This window comes from Lepidothrix coronata, unplaced genomic scaffold (assembly GCF_001604755.1).
Source record: "Lepidothrix coronata isolate B3197 unplaced genomic scaffold, Lepidothrix_coronata-1.0 Scaffold123, whole genome shotgun sequence".
Taxonomy (NCBI): Eukaryota; Metazoa; Chordata; class Aves; order Passeriformes; family Pipridae; genus Lepidothrix; species Lepidothrix coronata.
The window spans coordinates 574,676-595,628 of NW_016690303.1; the positions used below are offsets into that span (position 1 = coordinate 574,676).

A 20,953-nucleotide genomic window follows, 5' to 3' on the forward strand; every position below is an offset into this window, starting at 1 on the left:
AAATAGTGTCAGCCTACACCAATTAAAGCCCACTAAAGTAATACTGGCATAAATATGAGCAGGACTGAACATACTAGGGTACTAGTGAAATTGTACTTAATAACACTTTATAGCAGGTAGATTATTAGGTGTCTACCAGAGAGCTTTCATCTTTCTAAATAATTATTATGAATAATTATTTTAACTAATTATCACACTTACCAAATATGAGAAAGTTCAGGAATAGGTAGTTTTGACTTAGTGAAAAATTCTTTAGCTGCAGATCCTGAAAAATGGCAACAACTATTTTTACTATTTAAGGCAAGTTAAATCATTCGAAGACTTAGACTTGTTGTAAAGATGATGTGTTATTTAGAAAGGTTTTGGGAAAAATGGCACTAATTACTAGGGTTAAACAAAGGGAAGAGGCAAATTAGTTTCTAGTCTTTCTTGAATTACACTAGAATGTTATCAGCAAAATGCAGAACTTCCTTCAAAACAGTATGCAAACCTAAGTACAAAACAAAATCTTTATAATGGAACCGATGCACACACACTTATATTTTTAAAGAGTAACTTACCTGGTATAAATCCATTTAGATCAGGTTGAATGGTTTTAAACTGATTAACATAATACTGCCTTTGTTCATCAGTTATTTTCCAGGGGTCATCATAACTACTTGATTGCCTACGAATTTCATTTGTTGTTGTAGCTGATGCTACAGTTCGTACTGTTGTCTGGTCCTGAAATGAAATATTTTTCCTCAGTATTTTCTACCTAAAATGCTTCTACAAATCCTCAACTTCTTGCCTTCAAAAAATAAAGCATAGTTAAATCTCGCAGTAGTTTAAAAACTGCAGGAAACCACTGGCAGATTACATCTACAGGATAATAACAGGGTATTTTTGCACACCAATACATATGGAATGACTGCAGGTATGTAAGCAGAAAAAAAGTATGGCACATAGGTATGAAAAGCTAAATACAAATGTTTTAAAGTCATAATTGTTGACATTTTAAAAATTAGTAGCTTTTACTTAACCATACCAAATGAAGTCAGCTCAATGAAACAAGTATCTGTTGGGCAAATAGCACTGAATAGACTATAGCACAGATAGACAGTAAACATCTGCAATGACAATTATGAAGAAAAATAAGGAAAAAAAAAAGGATTGCAACATTAATCTGAATGAAGCAAATCAAATACCAATAAAGTGTCACACCTGGACAGAAGCAGGATGCATGGCTAAAAGAGCACTGGTTGGTGGGGTATCTGCAAAACTGACCCAATTTTCTTGATGGGGTGGTGGTGAATGGCCAGACCATATGGGATCACTAGAAGTAGATGAGCCTGAAAGTAGAAGAAACATTTCCTTTTCAAAAAGACAGCCTTGGAAAAACTAAGAAAGAACTGTGGATATGGATATACTCTAGAATGATGAAAAAAAAGAAAAACCAAATTATACCAAGGTGACAAAGTTTGCCTCCTGACAACTCACTCCTGTAGATTTTTGCATTAGGTCAGCTTCAATCTGCACTGAAAAGACAGAACTAACGAATGAGCTTATAGCAACACGCAAAAAATGGAAATAGGATTTTACCTATTTAATTGGTTTTGAATGAGTTAATTAACACTTCACATTTTCATTTAATTGAAATAAGCAACACTTGTATGGGCAAATACTATTTAAAAGTGGAATATGATATTAGCATTCAACTTCATTATCATTATTATGGAACTTTTTTTTTAGGTTTTAGCTTGCCATTCAAGGAACAAAGCCTTGGAAATTCTTTTTAAGAATCAGCCTTTTTGGCACAGATAATTTTTTTTCTACATAATTTCTAGATTAGTTTAACTCAGTTGCTTAAAAACAGGTTGAGAATAATAAAAGATATCCGTATAGAATGTTGACATCTGCTAAGTATTAATTATCTGGAACACAACAACTGAGATTTAACCAGTGCCTTGCTATAATCTACATCTGAAGTACTGTCAATGTTCAATGACTTAATATTAAAATAACAATGAAGCATCTACAGAAAGATTTGGCCATCCACTGCTCTATGTACAAAACTATCAAAAATATCGTAAACTGCAGTTGCAGATAAAAAATTTAAGGAACTCTGATAAGAGAAAAAACGAACCATTTAGAATAAGTCTAGTAGAATCCCATTCTACTCTTTGATTCCTAAAAGAAATTATGAACTCCTTAAATCTAAACAGTCATGAAACTGATTAATCTACTCTTCTTGCACAATTAAATGCTTTCTCTGGAAATACATTAAATGAAGTAATATAATAATCTGTATAATATTTCTATTTAATATCTGGCAATATGCAATTACTCTTTCATTCCATATATAAAAAGTAATAAGAAAAATGCTTAGAATCGGTTTATCTATGCTCTTCTCCTACATACAACAGTCATAATTGTGCAGAACACATTTAATCTTGCATTACATTGAGTAAAAAGTAATATTTGCAGGAGAATTTCATCAAATGATTTTTTCTTTTTAATTTAGCTTTACTATGATAAAAAGGCTCTATTGACTACTCCTTTTGTCCCAGATTTGTCCGCCACTTTTGGAAGCTCCTAATGTGGCCTGGAGCTTCTAGTGACTTTATTCAAAAGTGCTGAGAACAAAGGCAATGAGTTTGACAATGAGGTTCTTCAGTAGTTCACCTAAGTCTCAAACACTAGAAATAAATCTAGAGAAAAGCTCAGTCTCTTTCCACCTGGTCTCCCTCAGCACGGGACTAATGGACAGTTAGATGCAGACAAGATCTTTCCCACCTCTCCTATGGATATGCCACACTCAAATTTTATTTGTGATACAATGGCTTTCCCCTTCTCTGCCTCTCAGACACTTCACATTACCACTAACCTTATATATGTTTCCTCCTCCTTCACTTCTCCCAACAACTCGTCTTGGTACAGTTCTACTCATATCCCACTTAGCACAGTATCTCTTCCAAAGCAGTACCTTGACAGCAATGGAGATGCCAGGAGCACCAAACTGTCATACCTTCAGAGTACTCTACAAGTACTACAAAAATTGTTTCCTTTCTCTCCTGTTCAAACAATCCGAACAAGAATATTATTGCTTTACTGTTCCTATTAGTCACTCTGCCATGCAACTTTTTAGGACACAGGATGGGGTGGTTGAGGGACACTGAAGAGAGATTACTAGTAACTGTGAACACGTGGATCTACACACACACTCATGGACTGCCTCCAGCCAGTAACTCAATTTGACATTTGAGTTAGAGATAGTCAGCCCTCACTTCCTTCTCAAACTACAAAACCAGACTGGAAACACAGAGATGGAAGAAAAACTGGAAGAAAACTCAGTCACAGAGAAGACTCAAAACAATCAGTGTATTTTTATTTTATGATTTGTAACCTAATGAAGAAACAACCTTCAACAGTCTCTGCACATTTTCATCAATAAGAACACCACTAACAACACTTTGAATGAAGAGTAAGCCTAAGACCAATTATCAAATTTGAACTAGCTGGCAAAGTCTAATGCTGTATGTTTAGTACAAAGACCTAACAAACTTCCATGGCTGTGCTGTATCTTCCTCTAGCTTGAATATCTTACCAGCACATTGATAACTTGTAGGAAATTGTCTCATTTCCTGTGGAATAAAAGCCTCTCACTTTAAGATACAAATATAAGTGTAAGAAATGTTCTATCTTGATAATACGTACTTTTCAATAACTATATAAATACAGGTTTACTTACAGAGGACTAAATTTTCAATTAACTTTGTAAACTAGCAAGAGTTCTGCTTACCATCAACCTGTGGTGAAACAAAACCAGAAGCTGAGTACAATTTTGACAATAAGATAAAATACCATAGAGCTCTCATGCCCAGGTAAGAGTAATCCATAGCTTGTAACAAGGCCAATTATCATCAGTTATTGAAGCAGCAATGAGGAGACCAAGTATTATTCAGTCCCCTGCAACCCCAGCAAGTATCTTAGGGCGTTAAAGATGCAAGTAAACTGTTAGAACAGACATGTTCCACTTCTGTCCCTGAAGTGTTCGTGAACTGCTACAAAATCTCTCCCATGACGAAAAGAAAGAAGTGTGGTTTAGGGCTGCAACTTCTCATACATATTCAGACACCGACACAGAACTCTGATGTAATGCCAAAAACAACTAACAAGTGTCCTATGACAGAAGGGAAGATTTTTCTTTTTAGTAGTTTGAAATCATCATTTGGATACTACCAACATAAATGTTCTGCTTTGTTCCCAGTCCAAATAGACTGCAAGGTAATAAAAAACAATTTCTAGTCCCTATTCTGACATGCCACTCTACTATCATTTGAAGTAGGGAAGGGGTTCTCTCTCACAACCTTCTAGCTGCTGAAGCTGTAGTGCAAAATGAGCTGAAAAGGTAAAAGTATGGAGTATTTTGGGTTTTGCTCTCTTGGAACAGGTAGCTCTCATTTCACATGCAATTCTGCTTCCTACAAGGAGTTCAGTTATCCACTGTATTATTCTGTGAAGACGGATCCAGATCACAGATGCAAGCTAGAACTGGGACACAACATCATGATTTTTTAACAGCTTTACCTTAGACTATTAAATCAAAGACAATTGAAAGACTTGAGACAGGTTTTAACAGAGCTGACTGTGACATTTAAGGATGAGACCTGCACTAACTATAAACATTCTACACAGGTGATCCATGTCTGCCACTGAACTTCCAATTCCTGATATTGAAGGAAAATATATGCACTCTTTGGGGCTCTCTTTCCAAAAAGTCTTGAAGAAAGATGGCAGCAAGCCTTGGCTTCTGATTTTGTAAGTGTAAAGCAAGCACACTGAGATAGCTGTGACAGTGCCTGAGAAACCAGTTACATATGAAGCATCACTAACACTATCCTAAAAGTTACTGGACAACACAGTGACAAAAAACTGCAAAATGCAAATTCTTTTGCTCTTTTGAGATGAGATCAGGTTTTCTTCTTTAAGAAACAGATATCTACAGCTCTGAGTTATGCATAAGACTTGTAATGCAATACAAGGTGTAAGATTTTTAAAACCAACAACTGAGTCGTTATGTAATCATTATTCTGCAGCCCAATTCAATAATGAAAACACTGTAATTTTGTTCATAGTAGGAGTATGATGATGCAATGGAGTCTTTACTCAATAAAGTCAGAATCTTTCTGTTTAAATACATTGTTCTCCGAACAAAAAAATGAAGTTTTGAGGTTCACCCTTCTGGTCCAAAGCTACATGCCGTTTATTGTATGACCCACCAGAAACATTTTCACATTATTTCAGTTGACAACCCCATTATATGAAACAGTGTTTGAGAATACAGTGAAATACAATCAGAGACCTGGGTTCTTATTTTTCTTGGATCACAAGTGAAAAGGCGTAGTCCTACCGAAATGATACCACACACCTGCAATTTACCTGATTTCTCAAAAGCATCCTGCACTGGAATCAAGATGAGCTTGCAGCGCTGACTGTAAGAAAAGTAACCAACAGCCTATATCTGGTTCTATCTAAATGTCATCAGAACATGATTTTTCTACAAACACTGTCTTTAAAATGTCCTCTTCCCTCAAGAGAAGTAAAAAAATTATGAACTGCCTACAACAGCTGAAATTCAAAATAAAAATTAATCATCTGCAGTGCAAAAGAATCGCCCACAATAAATTAGGATGACAATTTTTGCTAAACTAATATGTGAAAATTCGCTTTATCCGTAGCATTGGCAGAACAGATGATCCTTCTATAACAGTATCTTCGAATTACTTTAAACACACTATGAATCTGTTTCAGTATGGAATATAAAATGAGGAAATACTGAGCTAGTTCAGAAATATTTCCAGACTACCAGTGAAAAACTTATCTATTAAACATTGCATGGAAAGCACTGCCAAACCAAAACATTAACATGGTATTACAGCTTTAGTTTTAAGAGGTCAATACTGAACTCTTCAACGCTAGGAAGAGTTTGTATACTGTCCTGCAGTCCTTGACTGTAAGTTAGAAAAACTTTGCAAATTAGAAATCAGCCACCAGACATATTTGTATTTCAGCTTCCAAGAAACACAAATTAACTAAACTATGGAAGAAAAAAAGTTGAGAAATTGAGTGCTGAAAAATAACAATGCTTGGACTGAACCCTTAGAAGTGATTATATATGCAATGCCCACACTAAAAATATATTTTTTTTAATTCTAAATTGACTGGCACTTACTAGAAAACAACATTCAGGACACTGGTATAAATCTCTGCATACAACCCATTTAATTTTAAAAATTTTATTTTCTTATCCAACCAATTCTAAGAACAGAATCCCTGGTCCTCCACGGATGCTTGCAACTACAGAATGACAGTAAACTGAAAGTCATCAGACCAATTTTGGAATATCATAACTGAAATAAGTCAAGCAACCACAGTTCAGTCTCAAACCACAGCCTACAAAATCCAAGATATCATTTAGCATTAGAACCTGAACTACAATTGCTCCACTGTTCCCAAATTTATTAAGCCAATTAATCTACCAGAAACATAATTCGAACAAACAATACATTATCTGCTGCCTTCCCTTGAGTTCCCTGTGTTTTCAAGTATAATGATAGTTCCTACACAATTTCAACAGGATTATCAGTCTTATATCAAAAACCTTCTACTGGAAAACTTACATACTCTATTTCCCTCCCTCCAAACCCTTCACATTTCCCATGTGACAGTAAGAAATGGATCTGCCATATTCATGATCCCAGATTCCACAGTGCTGCCATCAACACAAACATTTGAATCTGCAAGAAAGTTTTCAGGATTGGAAAATACAATGATAAACTGCCCTAAACTCATTTATTATATTAAGAATTCCACAATTTTGGGTTACAGCTGAAGCATAACAGAAGATGTTTATACCTGGTTGTACTTCACTAAATGGAGCCCAAAAAGGCCCAGGTCCAGCAAGAGGTCGTTCATTATTCCCTCCACTGGGATGGCGGTTGTGCTTCCTCCATGTATGTGGAGAGGTTGGTGGGGATTGCTGTGGTGAAACAACTGGAGATGTGGACTCCTAAAAAAACAAAGGAATCTTTTATGTTTTTTCTAAATCATTAAATACATAAAAGCCTATCTAAAACCATTATTTCTAGAAACAATCATCACTTCAGTTAAACTCTCATTTCAGAGAGTGAAAATTTTAGTACTTATTAAAATGAGAGAACAGGAGAAGTCAGGTACAGTATGACTGGGACTGGACATGTTCACCTCAAACAATGTCATCTAATGTATTTCTAACTTGGCATTCTTAAGACAACAGCAGTGCCAAGTTAAATCACTTAGCTACAGAGCAAATTAGATTATAAGACTCACTTTCACTTGTGATAAAAGTTACATCTAAAACCAGGTCTCAAAAGAAAAAAATTACTTACTGTACAATGTGTTATCGTACCTAATGTTCATCAAGTAATTCACAGTTACTCTCATTTAAAAAATAAACCAGAATTAAGCACTGGGAAAAAAAATAAAATCACCAGACAAGTCACTTGTTTTTTTAATATGGAAAAACATTGATGTAATTTTTTTAAACGAATGATGCTATCTAGGATATACTTCTCTGCTCTACAAATTACAAGGTAATTTTGCCCTGATATTAAGGATCACGCTTCTCTTTAATCCCATATTGTACTATATTCTTCCTGAACAGGTAGGAAAACAGGGAATCACACGTGCAGTTTCCACCTGGAATCAGTTCTCATGAGACACTCAGATTACCAGATTATTCCATTTCAAATAAAATACAAAAGAAAAATGATTTATATTGGACAAAGTAAAGTATTTATATAGTAGAAAGTAATTTCTTCCCTATACCTACATCTTTTGAAATTCTTGTTTGCCAGTTCTCCCAGTCTGAGCTAAACTGTGCTAGTGAAAACAACAAGAAAGCCAAACTTGAACTCTGAATATCCTGAGAAGTAAAAACAAAGTTAAAAATCTCAATAGTGTTTCAGCAGCAGACAAAAAGTTTGCTACTCTATGTTAACAACTGTTAACATATTATCAAGTACCAACATACAGACTGATCACAGGCTTCCACACGATGCCCCAAAGTGAACTGGCTTACTCTGCCGAATATCCTAAGACCGTTATGCTTTTTAAATAAAATTACATCTGCAAGAGTCTAAAAGTCAGCAACAAAGTTCCATAAACAAGCTTTTCTCCAAGCAAGGTACATTCTAAAACCATACGCATCCTAACAAAAGAGTTTTAGGGCCACAATGATTGGTTACTTTCTAATGTCTTGATGTAAACTTTTACCTTTCGCTGCCCTCTGATTTTCACACTTCCTGGGAAACATGGCCAGCCTGGTTAATTCTGCAACTGAGGTATTTTCTGTAAGTTATGACCGTTGAGTCAGATTTCCTTAAATAAGTTTCTAGGCCACAAGATTTCGAACTTTCCATTCAAAGTATTTCAATGATGCCCATATGTACCGGCAAAGACAATTACAAAGTGCCTGGGAGCAGCACTAATTCACTTCAACTTTTAATTCAGGGATCAGCTGACTGCATAGTCTAAATCACTGTTCTTCCACAGTACCTCCACCAGTTCAAGAATTTTTTTTTTTGTTGCAGCTACATGCCTTTCTGAAATTTGCCTGAAGATTACTCTTCGTTGCATTTGCTTGACAAGAAATTTATTTTAGATGGCAGTACATTTTTACACTTAAAGGAACATGGGGACAAGAGGGGAAGGAGTCAGGGTATCTAAAGTGCCACTTGCAGGCTGGAAGCTAGAATCAAGGTTGAATGGCTACTGTGCTTAGCACTGTGCAACAGGTGTTAGGAAAATCCAGTTAATGCATCGCTTAAAACAATAAAAAGCTCCTTCTTCCACTGGTTTTCATGAGCCATCTTTTATCAAACAAGATTTGAAGGATGTTTGAATTTTTTAGACAAAACATCATGGAGTAAACCTAGGAAAAGCTATGCTTGGATACAGACATTATTCATTTACTCCAGTACTCTTACAAAACGGATGGTCCAGAAAGACACAGAAGAAAACATGAGGCAAACAAAAGTATGACAGTCTACATAAAGGAAACTACTCACTACTTCTAGTAACTGCATGTGAACATTATAACTTGACACACAGTGCTCATCAAGCAACCTTTCCCCAATGAAGCTGACAATTGCGACTACTCAGTAAGCCTCCGTCCAACATTTGGTTTTCTTTATTCCAGAAAATGTCTATATAAAAGCACGTTGACATAAATGGTTAACATTTTCACGTTAAATCAAACTAGTGAGAATATCCTTGTCAATAACTAATCAAAAAATAAAGTTACAGCTACCAGGCAAAAATTAAGTAACACATCTTAATTTAGGGGAAAAAAATCACATTTAGAAATATTGTATAAAAGCATTATTTTTGTCAAACTGGAATTAAAAAAACCAAGACTCTATGAAGCACTTGGAACTTGGATATTTTTGAACTGACAAGCATTTACTAAAATAGCATGTTAATTATGGTTCTAAAAGAAGAACCTTAGTGAAGATAAGTCAAACAAACTGGCATGAGGCAACACAATAATGTACTAAAGGGACTATACTGTCTGGAGGGATGTCAACCTCACAAGGCCGTTACAAGCATACATGAGTCAAATGAGATTATAAACCTTTTCCTGGATCTCACATCTCAGGCCAGATAGAAATGCTCCTAAGGAGAATTCCAGAGACACTGAAGTCAGACATGGTATCCAAAGGGGAGCTCTAAGGGTATTGTGATCCAGGTCCTGATACAACACAGCCTGCACAAGAGTTAGGGAACATATCCTTTATGAAGATAGATTTATGCTAGTGATGGTAATTGCACCACAGAACCCATGTTCTGTAATCAACTCGCATTCATTCTGAAGAACAAAACAGCCCAAGGTTCAGCAAGAACTCTACATGCAGCACTACACATCTTTCAAGAGAGGGTGTGTGGTTCAGCCAATTAAAAACTTGGTGGTCTGACCTCAGCAGTTTGAAAGGATTTAGATTAGATTTTTGAGGAAAATAATAATTACAACAGAGACAAATGAAAAAGGGATCAATCACAGCATGAAAAATGTTACTTAAATTGGTTGATATTTTTGTGACTTTCTAGAAAAAGGAATTGCACTACACTTAACCTGAAGCTCAGCATACCTCAGTGGGGTGTCATACAAGATAGTTACAACAATATGGAGATTAATACAAGAATCTAAGGTGTAAAAGAACAGAAGGTTACAGAAGGAACAGCACTGGACTGTATTAGAACAGGAACTATGAGACTGAAGGGATGTTTCTAATAATGCTCCTCAATGACTGATTCAGGTAACAAACTAATTTGATACTTTAGGTAACTGATTATGCACACTAAATAGCATGCTGATGCATTCTGACAGCAAATGTAAGGTGGCAGACGGATGGATCCCTTCCAGGACATAAGTAACAATAAGCTACCAAATTTCAAAATGTAAAACAGTTTCTTGCATTATGAAAATTAATACCAAAGGGCATAAGGAGAAGACTGGATGCATAGGTCAACTATCATACCCCTACAATATGTAAAGTATGACATATTTGTTTTATTCACAGATGCCAAGGTATATGAGGTAAGATATATCAAGAAGTAGGGAAGAACACTACAAAATAGTATTAATACTGGTGAAATATCATTTGGAACAAGAAATTCAAGTGTAGTAAAATATTTTCAATAAGTAAAAATTCAAACTGGATCACAGGCAGAGAAGGATTATGAGGATTACTGGTAACTATGAGATGAAACTGAGACAATGGATTGTTTTGTCTTGTCAAGCGAAACAAAGCTGAAGTGGAATGCAATAGTTTTCTAGTAAATACCGGTGGAATTCTGCAGCAAGTACTAATGACAAAGCTGTTAAAAGAACAGGTAGAGCTAAGTTAATTGGGAATTCCCACAATATTCCCATGAATATTCCACTATATTCCAACTAAGGCTCTGGAATAGTTTTCTTCAACATGGCCAGTGTGGATAAAAGGTTGTGATTTCAAGAGAGAACACTGATTTTTTTAAAAACTCATTATCCAATACAGTTTCTCATAATAATGGAGGGTTAGACTAAATTACATACGAGGTCTTTTCCAGTTCTGTGCTCCTAAACAATTTATTTAATACCAGATATATTTTATCTGGTATTACCTGTTCAATCTACAAAACAGAAGTGAACAGAAATGGACTACTGGAAAAAGCTTAAAAGAAAGTCACACTACTTTTCATATAGTTAAAATGTTGAAATGATCAAATTCTGACTGCTACAGGTGCCAAATTTGAGCTGTCTCCTCCTAAGGTTGCACTGATATGGCAATAAATCAATATGATCTGGAGTGCCAGTAATATGCTTAATGCACACATAGGTAGATGAGTACCTTCAGCTTTACCTTTTATTTTCACCTGGACATAGCAAGGTTCAGCCTATGAGCATTTGCCAGATACATGCTTTTCAGTGTTGAAGCATCAGTATCTATTGAAGCTAGATACTCCCCTTTCCTGGAAAACAGGTAAAAGTATCCTAAAACAGTACCTGATCAACATCTGGATCATACTTAATGACACTGGAAAAAGTATTTGCTTTTTAGCTTTAACAACAAAACATAAAACATCCTCGATATTGAGAACATTTAGTCACTTGTAAGCTACTTTAAGACGACAGAAAATTCTTCCTAATCTCAACGCTGCTGCTCCTTCTAAGAAAATCTGCTGTACTTTAACATTTTTAGTAGCATAGCTGCTACTATTAAGGTATAGAGATATGTATATATACTGTGGTAACACATTCACATCACCAAAAGTACTTTTATAGATGTCACATTGTCACCAGAAGTGCTCAAATCTACTTAGCCTTTATTTTTTAGGAAGAAGAAATTCTGCCAGAAGAAAAAAAAAAAATTACATTCACTGTTTATCTTCACTAGGATGTGCAGTCAACATGCCATCCAGTGAGGGAAAGCATCTTTCATTATTCAGCTTGACTCCTAGAATCAGTTCTGCAGCTTCCATGACACCTGGGTGTGACTTCAGTCATCTTCTGATAACACTAACAATATTGAAAAGATATAAACTTCTGGCCAGTGCTATATATGCATAATACTTATCCGTTATAAACTAAAAACACTACCACAAAAATGCCTAGAGATAGAAAAAGGTATTTGTGATGACCTAATTTATAGCAACTCTTTGAAAACAACCTGACTGCCATTTCCTGATGCCCTGCCTCCAAGTGAAGTTCATTGAAGGGAACTGCCAAAATAATGCATTGATTAAGAAATAGTTTTAGCTGGGATATTTCAGTACACAATATACTAAGCAAAATTCTTCTACATAAACTATTTACAATTATGAGATGATATACTACATATGACAAATCTCACTAATATAGGAAGCTGGACATAAATGAACCTTGTTTTTAAAGATGAAGGTCAAGATACCTTACAATTTCATACAAATAATATTTCAGCCACAGTATTTTAAGAAATCAATGTATTTTCAAGTGTCAGGCATATTATCAAAGCCAGTAAACAGTTTAAGAAAAAACAAAACCCCAAACTCCCTAACAAAGTATCTAACAGCTACATGATAAGCTCCAAAAGTGAAATATTCAAGCTAAACTGACATATTCCCTCAGAAAGCACAGTTATCCCTAGAAAAATCATGATCATGGCTAGGCTTCAGAAACGAAGATTTGGGAGAGGCTCTACCCTAATTTGCTACAAGTGCACTGGTGGCTAAAAAGGCCAATACGAGATAGACAAGTCCCGTTGCAAAAGGCACAGCAGAAAGACTCCTTAGATGGCAGACTCCTTAGGTGGTAACCCTAGGAAAATGATACCTTGTTATTTACTTCTCAGACTTCAGCTCTTTTCATCCTCACTGCTCAAAAAGGTGGCAAGAGAATTCAGAATCTGAAACTCTTCCTAGGTTTTATAAATCTGAGTGCTATCTCCAGGTGAAGACAACTGAATCAGCAATTTCCATAAAAACATGGATAAAGTTGTACCTATCTTTTGGAAAATAACCCAATTAGAGCATTTACATGGTTAAATGAGAAACCTGGGCTCAAGCTCCTTTCTCAGCTTGTTTCTAACATGGTGTCTAAATCAATAAGTATAATTGGGACAATAAGGCTGATTGAATGAGTTCATTGTACAGTCAGACATGTAGCATCAGCCACAGAACATGCAGTTTTACAACAGAGTGCAAAATCAGACAATACTTTCCTGATGTTCTAGACCATAAATACAACTTAAAACTGCTCTACTCAATGCTGTGTTGTCTGTTACATTTGTTCCAAGTTCTGTTTTCTGGGCAAGATCTCTCAAAGGACTTATACACACAGTTTCTTTATTCCTACGATCCCACACAGACTTGTGTGAAAGAGATACCAAATTGCTTCTACCTTGCTTCTACCAGCCAAGACAGAGAAATGAAATTTGGATGCTCATACATCTTTGTAAACACGTGGCTTTTTTATCCTGAACTTGAAGATCTCAAATATCAGATTTTTGTTGTTGTTATTTTAAAATTACACACTACAGATTCCTGTATCAAATTACAGCTGTTCACTAAATAAACTCAACATCATGATGGAAGCATACAAAACACAATTTCAACCAAACCAATTTCAGCCCCACCATCAGATAACAGAAATCTGTGATTCCTGATTTCTTCATGAAGTGCTTCAGAGCTCTCTCAAACATACCTCCCAGAACTAGACAACAAAAAGGTATCTTCAGACCTACTGCCAGCTCTCTTTCATTATAGTCATCTCCCCTTTGGAAGAAAGGAAGTGACAGCCAAATACTGATTTGGAAAATTTATGGATAAATTTGGAAATTTATGGATAAATTTGGAAATTTATGGATTTCCTTTAATAATTTACTTTATCTTTATATTGGATCAGTCTGAGCTATTTCCATAGAGACTAATAAATGTTTATAAGTGATTCCTTGATTCCCAGAGAGACTAAGGGACATTTGCAATCCTCAGTTCATTACAAAATAAACCCAGAAAAAAGCATACCATAGGGAAGAAAACAGGTCATTCAACGCACACAGCAAAATTTAGCATTTGTACTCTGTTCTTGCTTGTAGAAAAGACAATCAGAAAGTGTTTCCCCATGGAAAAAGAGCATAAAGACTGTAAACCCAAGGAATTATGTATGAGGTTGCACAGAGTTGTAAGCCCTTACAGTTTTCATTTATTCAGACATCTTGCAGCTGAGGATGAAAGAACCAGTGAATGAAAAGAAATCAGTTTTCTTATTATTAAAACACAGTAAAAAGCTATGTGAAAACTTCTGTTATTTCTGGTTCTCGTTGTCTCTACTTAACAATTAAACAGATCAACAATAAAATGTAAGGCAGGTAAAGCAACTGTGAAAATTTTAAAAAAAATTCTAAATAAAGTATTTCAGATTTATATATATTGGAGAATGTTGAAGGACTAGAATTTAGTCTACCATGGGACTCAGTACCACTGTTCCAATGAACTACTAGTATCATAATGATTACAACTTGATATTTGCCATCATAGCTTAACACACTGATTTTCTTTTCTGTCTACATTCTATGTCCATTACCCTCAGTATTTTAAACACAGATTATAAGCCTTCATTAAAAATGTCTCTTACATGCAAGTATTTCAGAGGCATATATGGTCTTCATGTATAATATATAACAGTACTTTTTTTTTACAGAAACTATATATTGAAAGCAACAAAGCTTAAAATCCCTATCAAATTGACATGAACACAGCAAAGTAGTGATTAAGAGTCCCATTTAATCTTTTAAGATAATTTACCTGTTGATCAGTTGATGTACGCTGCTGAACCGCATCATGGCTCACAGAGCCTTTTTTGACTTGTATTCTGCCAGGTGGAGGAGGAGGAATCACACCTGAATATGAAGCTGAGTTATCAGCATCTGAAGAATACAAGGCTGTGTGTCTTGATTCTTGTTCATTCTTTGACGCAACAAATCTGGGAAGAGGGAGGTCCTTTACTGTCAAAAAAAATACAGCAGGCCATTTACTATATATAAGTATGATGCTTAAAAATAAAAATGCAGTTCTATTTTGAAGGTAAAGTTTCACATGTGAACCAATTCCTTACACACGGAGACTGCTCTAGTCAAGCCAACACCTGACAGCTGGAAAAATTCAAATACTTATTGTGCATTATACTTCATGACCCTGTTACCCAAGTTCTGGCTTTGGTATACAAAGATGACTTCACATAGCTCCACAACAGTTTTGCACAACTGTGCATTAAATGCAGTAGCAATTAGAAAATCTGGATTTAGTTCATTTTTATTTAGTGTTGCCAACATTTCATTACTGAAGTGTAATTTTCAAAATTTATCTGCTATTTCTAGCACCTACATAACATGTAACTAAACAGTGAATCACAGCCAGCCAAAAAGTGAAAAAGTCATTGCGTACAAGTGAAAATTTTATGTTCTCAAAACAAGGAATAATACAGGTACTAAATGATCCAACTGACATAGGGGAAGTCTATGTAATAAGCTGTTCCAAAACGAGACTTTGGTGTGAGTTCTCTAGCATAATTTCACAAAAAAAAGAGGACTCAGAAGAAACACAAAATACTCTATTGTTTTCTTTAAAAACATGACTAGATAAATATAAGTTTGTTTAGGTGTACTAAGTTCCTATATGCTAATCTGCTCTCTGACTTTTCCTCCTAACAGCGGAAAAACCTCATTTCAACACTACTGCACTTGTTACTCTTCAGAAATCCCTCAATTATAAATGTGATAGCTGTTATGAATGGAACTAACCCTTGATAATGAATAAATTAAAAAGTTCTCAATACTTTTTATGCCCACATCGTTTCTAACATTTTCTTCCACCAGAACCAGAATTCCATACTTAGAAAATAAATATTTCTTTGAAATAGACATCGCTCACTCATGTCTCAATTTTTAGCTTCCTTGGAAGGAAAATTTTCTGGGACAGCAAAGGAACAACAGCTTTAGAGGTCTGTAGTATAATAACTATTCTTATACTACTGCATATCTGAGTAATCAAAAAAGCACGCATTTAAGAATTAATTGGACCACACTTATGTTGGACAGGATTCAAAATTTGACTGAGTTTCCATTCAGCAACTCAGATAAAGCAAGCTTCCCGTCCACTGAAGAGACACACACCAAAGAGCAAAAAAGACACGAAGAGAAGGGGAAATAAAAATTCCAAGATAAAAGAATGAATAAAATTAAGAAAATCAATGAAACATGCATAAAATAGAGAGCTAAAAAGTAGGTGTCTGTAAATATAAGCTTTAACTAATTTAAAATATTTTACTTTGAAGAGAGAAAGATTATACAGTTTAGTTTCGGATGGCTCTAACAGTTTCTCTTCAAGGCATCTTGGAAATGGACTGTGGGGAGCAGCCAGTTTTCAAAGGAAGGTAACCCAAGTTCAGAATCATTTTATGATTCTTCAGCCTGCTGCATTTTAGCTGTTACAACAACACTTGAATCATTCTAGAAGCAGGAAATTCATCGATAGGACTGGAACCACTGCAACCAAGGCAACAGACCATAGCTAAAAACAGTTAGTGTAAAAATAAATGTTCTGTCTACTGTACTTGGTGTATTTTAGTAGGTTTGGAACCACTTACATAAAATTGTTCCTAGAAATCCAGAAATCATTACAAGTATTTCTAGTATTGTCATGAATCAAGGAAATGTATGTCATTACAACAGTTCCAATGGCTGCTCATTTTACAGCAACACATTTTATATTTTTGAATTAACCCTGTATCTTTATGTCAATTCTTTCCCTCATATTTCTTGTGATTTTTCTTTTTTTTTTTTAATAGAAAAGCTCCTTCTGGTTAAGGTATCTTGCATTAAAATAAAACCAAGCTTATAAAAACCCTGAAAAAAGCTACATACAGATTTGTCTTTGACTTCTTCAACAGGCATTTGATGAGAAATCCCCCAATTGTTTTATCAAGTTCCACTTCTATCAGATATTAAGAGTTAAAGGTTCTTTTTCCAACTTTCTGATTCTAGGGCATTCTACTACAACTTGCTAAAGCTTTATATTTGGGAACACTCATAAGGAAAACTAGGGAAATGGTTTATAAACATACGGTGACTTATGAGCAGAAAGGAACTTGAATACTACCAAAATGTTGACTAAAACAACGCGCTTTTCCAAAAAGCTACAAAAACTCATGAAAGCAGTATATACAGTCTGTATGAGCCTAGAACAAACACAGCTGTAAACGTATATGCAGCGATTTCTTTCTTTTTTATAGTTTTGTCAAATACTTCAGTTATACCAGATTGTTTTTAATATAGTCTCCTTAACTACTCTGTTTAATCTATAACCTTTAGATGCAAAAATCTCATAAGATTTCTTTTAACTACTAGCATATAAAAATCATATCATGTCATGTATTCTACAGACATAAAATCTACTATGGAAATCATCTTAACGCAAAGCTGTGCTCCAAAGATATTTTTAACCTGTGAGTTGTGTACTACACTGCAAGGGCTACAGTGACTTAAAACTCACTACTTCAACTTCCTAAGTCTCTTTTCATCTTACAGAGCAACAAGGACACGGATTCACTTACCTCATTCAGAAGGCTACAAAAGAGCCTCATATCAAAGCTCTTCCTGCTGTTCTGAATCATCTTCCTAGACTAAGTCTTTCTCATGTTCCTATTTCATCACCCACCCACACCAGAGCTGACCTTCGAAAAGTAGGATAACAGGTGATTCAGCTGATAACAGACTTCAAAGATCTTTCACAGGTCAAGTTTTTCACTAGAAAAAAATCTTAAACCAATCTTCATATTTGCACTTAAGAAGGGAAAAAACTGTCAAGCCAAGTGACAAGAAATGTAACTTCAGAAAAGATAACCTTTTGTTTGTCATAATCAAGGCTTCGTAAACCCAGCAACTACAAAAGCCTGCAAATGCTGCATTCTTTTCATTCCAGTTTACATTGCTCTTATTAGTACTTTAATTAGAGGATACAGCACACAAGTTCTCACATCAGTCACCTATAGAGTTAACTTGTACCTACACAATAGGTACAAGTAGTTCATCCACTTCATGATGAATGCAATACTTATTCAATGAGTAAAGTATTTCACCTCGTATTTACTGCACTGTAAGAAAACACTCTCTGGTAGTCTGTCTACATTTTTTAAGTTAGCAACATGTATAAAAAGACATACCACACCAATTTACAGGGTTACTGTATAACAATCTGTGAGCCAATTCCACTTAGCAACTCAATCCCCATACCCGATCCTATGATTTACCTGTATTTAAGCTTTCCATTCTCACAGGGAGACCAGATTGGGCCACAGCAACAAGTTTCAAAGCTATGTAAAACTGACTTCTTCCAAAATAGCCAAGTCTTGTTGCACCACAGAGCTCCGTAATCTGAAATGAAACAGAGTTACTAGTAGAAAGAAACTTGAAACACAACTGCTTTACAGAAGTGATTTCATACATTTCAGAGTAGCATGCCAGGTATACAAACATATTGACTTGCACCCCTCTTCACACTTAAGATCTGCTGTCTTACTCAAGGTGCATCCCTGTTTGTGCCAGGTCACTAATAAGATACTAAGAATGACACATCCCAAATCAGACTCTCAGAGTTAAATGATCCAGACTGCCTTTTTATATACTTGGTAGTCCTTATCTAGACTGCAATGTTTTCCAAATGAGACACGAGGATGCTCTTGGAACACCACAGTGGAATACTAGTTGAAGTCAGTCTAGGTGGCACCACCACTTCTCTCTCCTCAACCAGTTGTAGTCTTTCCATCACACCAGATAATCTGGTTCACAAGTACCCTTGGTAATCCTACTGTTTTCACCTTCATATGCCTAGAAAAGGCTTCCAAGCAGACTTGCTCCACAATTCCTCAGCAACCAAACTGCAGCTGACCAGCCCGCAGTTCCCCCAATTAACCTTCCTTCCCATTTCAAAGACGACTGCAACATGCCTTACTCCAGTCATTGAGACCCACCTCCAATCTCCACAGCTATTCAGAGAAAAATGGCTTGCAACGACATTAGCTGGCTCTCTCAGCACGCTCAGAAGGATCCCATCTAATGCCGCGAAGGTGGTATTTCTCTAGAGATCGATCTATCATCTTTTCACAGTACTATTAGTTTCTCTCTTCCTTCAATTTCATCCCCAGGCACAAAAGTCTATGAGACTTTGCCTGTGAATATCAATGCAAAGAAGGCACAGAGAATCTAAATCCATGGGCATTAATTTCTGTCCTCACGCTTCCCACTGGAGCTCAATCATGTTCTCTTTTTGGCAAACCTGGTCTCTTGTCACATCTGCTCATTTCCTGACTACTAGGAGTTAGGCAAGTTCCAACTGAAAAAGTGAACTACATTTTCACACAGCAACAACTGAACGACGTGATCCACAAGCAGTTAGCCTTTGTGCTTCAGCACCACTTCAATAACTCCATACAATGAATCAGCTGGGTTTATCAACTACAGCTGAACTAGATGTGGCTCAACAAAAAGCTGGTTGGGTATCTCCTTGCCCTGTACCAGGATTCTAGGACTTCATGAAAATAAGCTGCTGTAAAACTTGTCACAGCAAGGTGTGGGATGTTGACAAACACTTAGTTTCAAAGAAGTCCCAAGAGGATCAGCATGCCTAGGGCTGTACATACAACTCAAATCCTGCTGGACGGAAACAAGCTGCATTAAATCACTTGGCTATGTCTGCATCACAACTCACACATTGTCCTACAGCTCCTGCATATTTGTATTTTCCCGTTAAAGTATTTCTGCAGTGTGATGTCTGGTGAGACATCAGGGGATAACAGGACATTCTCTAAAAACCAATAAATGAGAGAAAATAATTCAATATAGTTGAATACAATACAGTAGTTGGTTGGAGTAAAAAAAGTACCACCAGGAAAGAAGTGACACTGTAAATTGACAGATGACAAATCAAATAAAACTTCTGAGGCATCAACATCTAAAATAAATTGCCTGTACTCAACCTAATGCCAAAAATAATTACACTAAGTTTAAGTAACCAGCAGAGCTAAAGCAGTGGAGATTCAAGAAACAGCTGGAAATCGAAACCAGTGCAACAGCAAAAGCAACCCATTTTTTTAAAGCACTGTATGCTGGAAGAATGAGGGAACATCCACATACTTGACTACAACCAAAACAGAAAAAGCCTGTGGATTCGGTGGCAAACGAATTAACCAGACTCTAATGTCTTATGAAAAGAAGCAATGATGCAGGCATTTTGAGCCTATGGAGTCATTAGGCAGTAATGGCTTTGTTCAATTTCAAAGCCACTACTGAGCTACAAATTACCTTGTTTGCAACTAGTGAGTACCAACAGATTGAAAAAAAACTTCAGCTAAAACCCAAATTAATAATTAAGCTACCACGACAGATAAGTATTAGTAAGGAAAAGCAAGCATCAATTAAAAGTAAATAGATATAAATATAGAAAATACACCAGATATAAGCATCAAGAAAAGGAAAAAGCTAAGGATTAGAAAACAAAAACCCACTACAAAACAAACTAACAAACAATATCCCAATCAGAAACATGACTGAAGGTTGAGTAAAATCATTAAATGCAAACATCTTGTGGAGATTCCTCTGCTGACTGTATGTTTGAACATACTCAAAACAGCATACCTATAATCTTCTTGAAGGAGGATTTAAACATTCAACAGGTAATAAGCTATTCTGAAGGGGAGAATAATACTAAAAAATAATCAAGGGATTGCTTCTCTGAGATTTAGGTTTAGGGCTTTCATCTTCTTAGGAAGAGAGAGGATAAGCAACTCTTTAACTCTTCAAGGACTGCAGAGCCATTTTCAAGACAAAATGCTTCACAACTGTTTTAATCTCCTTAGATATGA

The 20,953-nt window shown here is 35.7% G+C and overlaps 1 protein-coding gene across 10 annotated transcripts in view; it reads right to left on the bottom strand.

Annotated features, from left to right (window-relative positions):
* Positions 1–20,953, bottom strand: part of REPS1 (RALBP1 associated Eps domain containing 1) — a 62,782-nt gene that overhangs the window by 28,230 nt on the left and 13,599 nt on the right. For 9 of the 10 annotated variants that reach the window (XM_017825873.1, XM_017825869.1, XM_017825871.1 and 6 more), the window contains exons 2-7: positions 18,344–18,467; positions 14,842–15,041; positions 6,898–7,051; positions 1,204–1,331; positions 561–723; positions 202–265 (exon numbers count right to left, since the gene is read on the bottom strand). In XM_017825873.1, coding sequence (XP_017681362.1) covers positions 202–265; positions 561–723; positions 1,204–1,331; positions 6,898–7,051; positions 14,842–15,041; positions 18,344–18,467 — 833 coding nt within the window. The remainder of the gene's footprint in view (positions 1–201; positions 266–560; positions 724–1,203; positions 1,332–6,897; positions 7,052–14,841; positions 15,042–18,343; positions 18,468–20,953) is intronic. The other variant, XM_017825870.1, reaches the window with a different exon arrangement.